Raw genomic sequence first — 8,505 nt, 5'->3', positions numbered from 1 at the left:
TACCATGCTCCTGTGCAGCACCCCTTTGTGTCTATGAGGTTTCTTGGGCATTTCCTGCTGGATTATTCTTTTTGCAAGGTACTTCTCTGCAGAATGCAAAACATCTTTGTACAGCTGTCTGATGATCTGGAAGCCACCCTGAATACCCCTTTTCAGAGAAAAAGAAAGACAGGATATAAATGAATACACAGTAGTTTATTAGTATTATAATATTAGTAACAGCAAAGGTTTGCAGCAGCAGCAGCAGCACAACAACAGCAATAACACAATACAATTAACATGCAACTCTTCTAAGTTAGTGCTTCCAGGAGAAACTTACCACCGCCAAGTTTTATTTTGGAGGAAGTAACTCCAGAGTAACCGGCGTTTTGCATGCAATAGCTCCTGGTGGTCTAACCTTTTCCAGGGGTTCACAGATTATAGGTAGGCGGTTCCTACAAAGACAAAGATGGACGGTTCAGAGCCACCAAGAAACAGCAAAGCGTGGGGAAATTTGGGACTGCAGTCCCCAGAATCCCCTAGCCAAGGTGGAAACTGGCCATGCTAGGCTGGGGTGCTGTGGGGGTTGCAGTCCAAAAAGCTACCCTTTCCCAAATTCTGGAAAGCAATGTGATCATCACTTGCTGATCTGCTGATCTGACAGTATGCTTGCTGCAGGGGGAAAAAGCTCTGCTGGGTTGAGCACAAAGAAGGTGTGGGAAGAGGCTGCTGAAGGAAAAAAGAAGAAAGCACAGGAACAATGTCCTCTTTAAGTACTGTAGTTGCCTGGAAAGATTGAACAAAGCACATCCTTGTGGGGAGCACAGATTTCCTTGTGATGGTGGTGGAAACCCTTTATATTCTGGACCTCTACTGTTCACGCCTCGCAGCTCCCCTCTCATCTCTTCGATCCTCAAATCCCAACCTTCGAAGCAAGCTGTACACAACCTCAGCATGATCCATTTCCATGTTTTCTCGGAATCTCCTTGCCAGGACCCTCAGACTTTCCACTAGCTGACTTCGCTCCAGAGGATGGTCGCCATGGACTTGGTAGCAGTCCTGGTACATCTTCAGCGCTCCCTGCCTCTCTCCTTTCCTGTGGAGCAAGAAGTCTCCCCGGTGAAGGTAGAAGGCCTGCTGGCATCGCTTGCTGAGGTTGGACATGTTCTCCAGCAGGTTCTGATGAATCTCTTCCTCATAAACCTCCAAGGACCTTTCTCCGTACATTTTGGCCAACTTCAGCTGGGAAAACACAGACTCAGGATCTGTTTCCAGAGACCGTTTGAAGCTCTCAATAGCCAATGCAATGGTTTCCTCTCTATCTCCTGGGGACCCTCTCTCCATGAGTTCCATGTAGTAGACACCAAGGTCATAGTGCAGGAGGTGGTAGTTGGGGTCCAGGGCTATGGCCTTCTTCAGTACGTCAATGGCTTGTGGGAGGGACTGGGGCCTGTAGACCTTGGAGGCATTTCTCAGGACTTCTGGGTCGAGGCTGTTCTCAATCACCTCTTCTACCAAGCGGTTGGATTGCTCCTGGTCTGTTCTCTCAAGCACACGAGACAAATATACTTTGGCTTCATAGTTTTGTGGCTGGTGATGACAGACCTCTTCCAACAATCCCTGGGCCTCATGCCAAAGATGTTGTCTTGGAGAGTGAGTCCAGGAGGCAAAGACAGAAAATGCCAGACCTGCCTTGTATTCCTCGTTGGACTCATCTCTTACAAGGGCCATTCGGAAACACATGATGGCTTCTGGTCCATTCCGGAAACCCGTTGCCAGTAGGGACCACCCTTTTTGGGCCTGGACTCCGGGGATCTTGACAGAGTAAGGCTCAGGGCTGGCAAGAGCCTGACAAATCTCACGGATCCGGCCCAGGTAGAGCTCCACCTCCTCGTAGTTGGTCAAGTGATAATAAATCCAGGCGTAGTTCCCATAAATCACCAGGGCCTGGCAGGAGAAGTTGGTGGGATGATCCTGTTTCAGAACCTCCTCTGCTCTTTGGAGGCTTCCCAGAGCTTCATGGTAGTCCCCTCGGAGGTGGTGCAGGTAGGCCTTCATGGCTAGGTAGGTGCCACGATTATGGTAAAATGTGTGTTCCAGGTGGAGATCCAACTTCTTCAGGGTGTGCTGGAAATTGTGCCTGACCTCAAGGTTCCAGGTGAAATGACACTGCAGGCGCTGGAGCTTCTCCTTCAATGGCTGGTTGCTGCCAAGGGAAGAGAGGATGATGGAAAAGGAGAGAGTATGAAGCACAAATGAATGGATGAATGAATGAATGACTTATTGAATTAGCCTACAGGCCAGTTCAAATTGTCACAAATTTATCATAAAAAACCATTAAAATTGAAAGAACAGAGGGCCACACTGTGCAAATTAAATATAATCCCTTTCTTGCTCCACATTTTCCCTTGAAGCAGAGACACAGAATGATTAGAGTCACTCAAAAAGAAAGAAAGGTCTTTCCCCACTCAGGCCAGTGGCTCAGGCTGGATTAGAAAGGGGCCCTGATAATGTTCCCTACAGCTTGAATAGAGAGGGCACTTGAGTACATAATGTGATAGGTCCTCTATTACTTGGACACCACGTCTACACAGGAAATGGAACTCCTTTAAATATTCCCTGGAGGAGCACTGAGAGGCACATAGAATGGGAGGCACTCATCTCAACACAGCAATTCAGAATGGCCTAAAGAACATCAGAGGTTGTGGCTGCTCCAGTGGTACACATTAAATACTCTATTACTCTTTCCCAATCCTCTAGATATTCATTTGTTTCTTCGTGTTGGATGGTTCTAGTTAGCTAATCCATTTCTATTATTTCATAAAGCTCTCTCTCCCATTCTTCAATTTCAGACACTTTGTCATTTTCCCACCAGTTAGCTAATACCATTCTAGCTGCAGTTATCATGTGAAACAATATTCTTCCATATTTTTGGTTGCTAATTTTCATCTACTATATTTACTAGAAATCTTTCGTCTTATTATGGGACCACCATATGTGGTCAAGGACAAGGTATTCCCCGTCGACAAGCTTGTCAAGTCGTGTCTGACTGTAGGAGGCAGTGCTTCTCTCTGTTTCTAAGTCCTGTGGCCAGCGTGACTGCACCGAACGCTGTTTCTTTCCCACTGAGAAGTGGCACCTATCTACCTACTTGCATTTGCATGTTCTCAAACTGCTAGGTTGGCAGAAGCTGGGACTAGAGATGGGAGCTCAGCCCATCATGCAGCACCCAGGTCTCAAACTGCCAAGCTGCTGATCTGTTCCTTTTTCTTGGCGACACTTCCAACGCCGGTTATTACTGTCTGGAGTTGAGTACCACCTGTCAAATATTTTGCCACTAGTCTTGGCACTGTACATGACCGTGCTGAGCTTGGCCTCTGCCACCAGGAAGATCAGCTTTGCAGTCCTAGTTAGCCTCACGGCCAGACGTTAACTAGCTCTTCAGTGGCATGAAAAATACTGTTTTATAATTATTATATATTTGATTATATGTCAGTTGCTGCTTCCACAGCACTGCATTTTACTTGCATAATTTAATAGCAATAACAATAGCAACAACAACAACAATAATGAGATTTATTTATATTCCCCACCTCTCCCTGGGGATCGAGGCAGGATTGCAGCATAAAAATTGACAAAACATTGTTTGTAATTATTGTATAGTTAACTTCTTATTATCCTTAGTTTGTATGCCTTTGGCAGGATTGAATGTTTGAACTGGTTGTTTCCTTGAAGGGCCATGCAAATTTATGGCCCTATACAAATAAACAATGATGATGATGATGACAGCAACAACAATAAAGGAATTACTGTGTTCAATACTTTTTGCACTCTCTTGGCAGTTTGAGGCTGGGGTTTATACGATCTGAAGAGAAACCAGAGTATATTCTGGTTTCTCTTCAATCATATAAATCTTTCGCCTTTTACTAAAGTCTGAGGCTGGGAACAGACTGGGGAGTGAACCTCCCTCTGATGCTAACCTGCCTGCACCCTTTGTATAACAGAAGTCTTGACACCCATGTATTCGACTATCCACAGCATGAAATACCCCCCACCCCCAATCTGAAAAGCAAACCTTGATTTTGCCATTTCGTATAAGTAGGGTTGCCATAACTCGGCTGCAACCGGGATTGTCCCGGTTTTGGCGGCCCTGGGCCCCTCCCGTCCCAGGTGCTGCCAAAAACCCACGGCCCGCGGGGCCTCGCTGCCCTCCTCCTCCTCCACCGCGCATGGCTGCTTGGAGGAGGCGGAGGAAGAGGAGGGCCACGCGATGGAGGAGGCGAAGGTGGAGGCGGCACCTCCTGCGCACCACCCTCTCTGCCTCCCCACGTGGCCGCGCCACCTTCCCCCGCCTTCCCGCGTGGCCTGTGGTGGAGGGGGCAGAGGAGGAGGAGGTGGGTGGCGCGGTTATGCGCAGGAGGTGGGGAGGGTGGTGTGCCCATGCACAAGAGGTGCCACCTTCCCCCACATCCCCGCGCGGACGTGCCACCCACCTCCTCCTCCTCCGCCCCCTCCGCCCTAGGCCGCGTGGTGAATGGAGGAGGGGGAGAAGAAGGAGGAGGGGTAGAAGGAGGAGGGGGGAGGAGAAGAAGGAGGAGGAGGAGGTGGTGAGTGAGTGGCCAGAGGCCTCAAGGTGTTTTTATTTTTGGGGGGGTGCTTTTAATGCTAACAAGTCTCCCTTGTTTTGACAGTGATAATGTGGTGATGATGATGATGATGATGATGATGATGATGATGATGATATGAGTCAGCTTGAGAGTCATGCAGGCACTGTTTCAGAAGCTGAGAGAGTATGACTTTCCAAAGTGCCTTTTCTGTGTGTTTTTGGTTCTTTAATGGTGATATTGATATCAGCAAGCCTCTGAGGCATGGCCAATGTAAGTTGCTGGATTTTTTAAAAAAATGTGTCCTACATTTGGAAATGTTGTCCTACATTTGTCCCGGTTTGGAGGTCCTGACTTATGGCAACCCTACGTATAAGGGGCACCATTTTACTACCCCACTGGATATAATGGAAGTTAAGCAACCATGTATCTTGGTATCCACAGGGAGCCCCGGAACCAAACCCCAGCGGATACCGAGGGCCCACTGTACAGTTGCCTCTCCATAGCCACAGATTTTTTTTATCCCTGGATTCAAGCATCGACAGCTTGAAAACATTTTTTAAATGTTAAAAATATATACATTCTAAAAAGCAAACCTTGACTTTGCCATTATAAGGGAAACCAATGGTATTACTACACCATTGTACTTAATGGGACGTGAGCATCCACAGATTTTAGTATCCACGGTGGATCCTGGTTGCAAACCCCAGCAGATACCAAAAGTGCTTCAAAGGAGTGTTGCTCTTCTCTCTTTTCTTCTTGAGTGGACCCCAAATGTTTTCTTGCACCCTTCTTAAGCAACTATTGCCCCCCCAGGGGTCCTGGCCCACCATTTGAGAACCCCTGTGCTTTAAAGATGCCTTTTGCATGCTGATTTTCCAGACTAACACAACTGTCTCTTTGAATGCTAGAACTTGCCGAAAAATGCCCCACTTAACAATGCCACCTCCCAATGTCACCTTTTCAAGCTTTGGCAGAGGCACCCATCATCAGCATCTTCAGAAAAGGAACTGAAGAGCAACATAGAACTGGAGAGTTGGAAGGGACCTCAAAGGCCTCCTAATCGAACCCTCTTCTGCCATGCAAGAAGACACAAGTCAAGCACTCCTGAGAGAAAGATGCCACCTGACCTCTGTTTAAAGGCCCCCAAAGAAGGAGAGATGCAGTTCTTTCCCCAGAGAAGCTTCCCAAGTTTATCTTTCTCTCCCTGGGCTAAGAAGGGATTGGCAGCTCCAGACTCTCAGCATTTAGTGTAGTCCTACACATCAATGCAAAAACAGGCTAACTAGTCAACCAGACAAAAATAACTGGTTTTAAAAACTGGTTTTGTTGTTGTTGTTAAAATAAAAACTGCCCCTCAACCTTAGTTAAAATCACTCCTGTAAGAAAAAAAAAATGGGGGGGAGGAGGAGGGCTAACAAACTGTTAAGTTGAACTACAGCAAGTTTTCATGCTAGGCTATGTAAAAACATACTATGATAAATGCCTGAAAACAACCATGATATATCTAAAGGCAAATTACAAACACATAATAGTCAAGGAAATAAACTCCAGGATGTCCGATTATTAATTGCAAAACAAATTATACTCTGGAATGCTTTAAACAAACTAGAAATGCAAATGTCATCATCCAGAAGCAATAAAGATGCAATGAAGATGCACATCTTATCACATGCTTCATGAATCCAGGGAACCAGAAAAATAGTGCTATACAGTGTCACCACAATTGTGGATGATGTTTCTTTAAGTACTTCTATGGCATTTCTATTTGTTTATTTGAAATTCATTTAAAGCATGTTGGAATATAGTTGTCTGCAATGAACAACAAGAGAGTCTTCCGTTTCTTGTGCTTTGTGTCAATTGTGGTGAATATTGTGCATTTGTAGCTTACAAGTGGCTTGGTTGTCGGACTCTGGCAGACTGGGCTTCAAATCCTGCTCAGAGATGGAAACCCAATGCAAGTCACACACTCTCAGCCCCAGGAAACTCCACTACCACAAGAAAAATAAATTCTCCTTTAGATAGATCCTGGTTGTTTCCATAGTACTTATTTTACCATCTTTTAACCCTTTTGTCTGATGAAGAAGCCAATGAGGCTTCCAAAGCTTGCAATATCTATTTTATTTGATAAAGGCCTCACTGTTTTGTGGATTTTGAATGTTACTGTACTAGTCCTGTATGATATTTTAATATAGTTTAACTTAATGTTTCCCTAGCCCCCCATTCCTTCTTTTCTTTTACTTTTTAAAGTGGCTTCTGTGGCTTATCATCTATATTGACCATAAAATCCCTTCTCCTCTTTTGCAAATGGGGTTCTCGCCTCCTCGGATCTATGCCCAAAAGATTTGCCCCAAGAGTCCATATTTTGCAAAATTGCAAGACATCTCCTTTCCACCTGCAACATGTCTTTTGTTTATCTATTTAGGCATTTGTTTGGCCCTATAAAGGTTATCCCTGTTTTGTGGATTTTGGATGTCACTATACTACTCCAGTATGATACTTTACTATAGTATAACTTAATAGCTTAAGTAGTCCCCCTTGCCCTCCTGCTGTTTTGCATTTTTAGTGGGTTCTGGGACTTACCAAATTGGCCATAAAACCACTCCTATTTATTTTGCAGAGGTCCTCAGAGCTGTGCCTGAAAGCTTTGCCCAGAGAGTCCCATCATGTTTTACACAATTGCAATGCACTTGCTTTCCACCTGCAATTCCTGACCCCCTCCTTGCCTTCCTTGCAAACCAGGTAGAAAGAAGGCTTGAATGGAATCTCACCTCATTTTGGGATTCTTCCAAAGCCTCTCCTCTCCCTCCTTGGCCAGAATCAAGGGAAAGAAACTACTGACTGGTTTCCTCTCTTGCTTGCCTCCTTCTTTCCAGGCAGCAGTTGCTTTTGCAAAGGCTCCAGGAGGAACCACTTTGAGCATCTCTGCCCCTGGGCTTGCCTTTTTATACCTCTCTAAAAACCATCTCCTAAGTTTTGCTTTCCATTTCTCAAAGAGTGGAAATGACAAGCATAGCTGCTGGAGTGCTTCCCTCTCCCAGGAGGGCAAAAGTCTCCCTCTTCTTTGGACTACAGCTTCCAGAATCCCCCAGCCAGCAAAGGGTGTTGTAGTCCAACAAGAAAGAAAGGGGAACTTTCCCAAGCACTGCTTGGCACCATCCCTATTTGAAGAAGAAGAATAACACTAACAACAACAGCAATAATAATATTGTTTATACTCAACTATAGGTCAACCTCATGTATAAGTCGAGGGCAGGTTTTAGGGCCAAAATTATGGATTTTGATATGAGCCGCGGATAAGTCGAGGGTAAACTTAGCAGCGTGTCAGAAAGGACATAAAGGATGAAGAAAGGAAAATGATACTAAACATCTTTAAAATTGTGATAGGCACAACTGTTTGTGCTCCCCTTAAAGGCTGGCTGGATGAGAGAGTATTGGGACTGGTGCTACTTTCAGGTGCTCCGAGAAGGGATTACGCTCTTACCTTTCTCCAGGGCATGGTTCCCTTTTGGATACGAGTTAAAGGGCAGTACTTACATTGATTTGTGGGTAGGTCGACCCAGGTTTTTGGGGTCAATGTTTTTACTACAATTTCTAGACTTATACATGAGTAGATACAGTAACAACCACCACCACCTCATTTTGGGATTCATTTTGGAATTATAAATCATTTGGGGATTGAGAGAAATGGATTTGAATCAAACACATAAGAGTTAATAAAAGAGTTAGAAACACATGAATAGAGTAGAAATCGTGTAAGATTATATAAACGTATGCTATAATTAGGTTACATATATAGAGACTATGGAACCACATACATACATGCATACTATTATAATCAAGATATCTATTCTAATAGGATTGAGTAAAAGTCAGCTGAGGCCCTTTAACTGAAAGGGGATTTTATAAAAAATATATGTTA

General features: G+C 44.9%; 1 protein-coding gene across 1 annotated transcript in view; it reads right to left on the bottom strand.

The window, feature by feature from the left end:
• Nucleotides 1–211: 211 nt before the first annotated feature.
• The window catches only part of LOC149311547 (interferon-induced protein with tetratricopeptide repeats 5-like), a 26,163-nt gene continuing 17,869 nt past the window's right edge, over nucleotides 212–8,505 (bottom strand). The window contains exon 3 of the mRNA XM_089526585.1: nucleotides 212–2,185. Coding sequence (XP_089382711.1) covers nucleotides 850–2,185 — 1,336 coding nt within the window. The 3' untranslated portion in view covers nucleotides 212–849. The remainder of the gene's footprint in view (nucleotides 2,186–8,505) is intronic.

The sequence above is a fragment of the Sceloporus occidentalis genome, unplaced genomic scaffold (assembly GCF_023333645.1).
Source record: "Sceloporus occidentalis isolate IW3139 unplaced genomic scaffold, rSceOcc1.0.p SCAF_5, whole genome shotgun sequence".
Classification (NCBI taxonomy): domain Eukaryota; kingdom Metazoa; phylum Chordata; class Lepidosauria; order Squamata; family Phrynosomatidae; genus Sceloporus; species Sceloporus occidentalis.
Note: the sequence above shows the minus strand (reverse complement) of the source record. Positions and strands in the feature narration are given on the sequence as shown.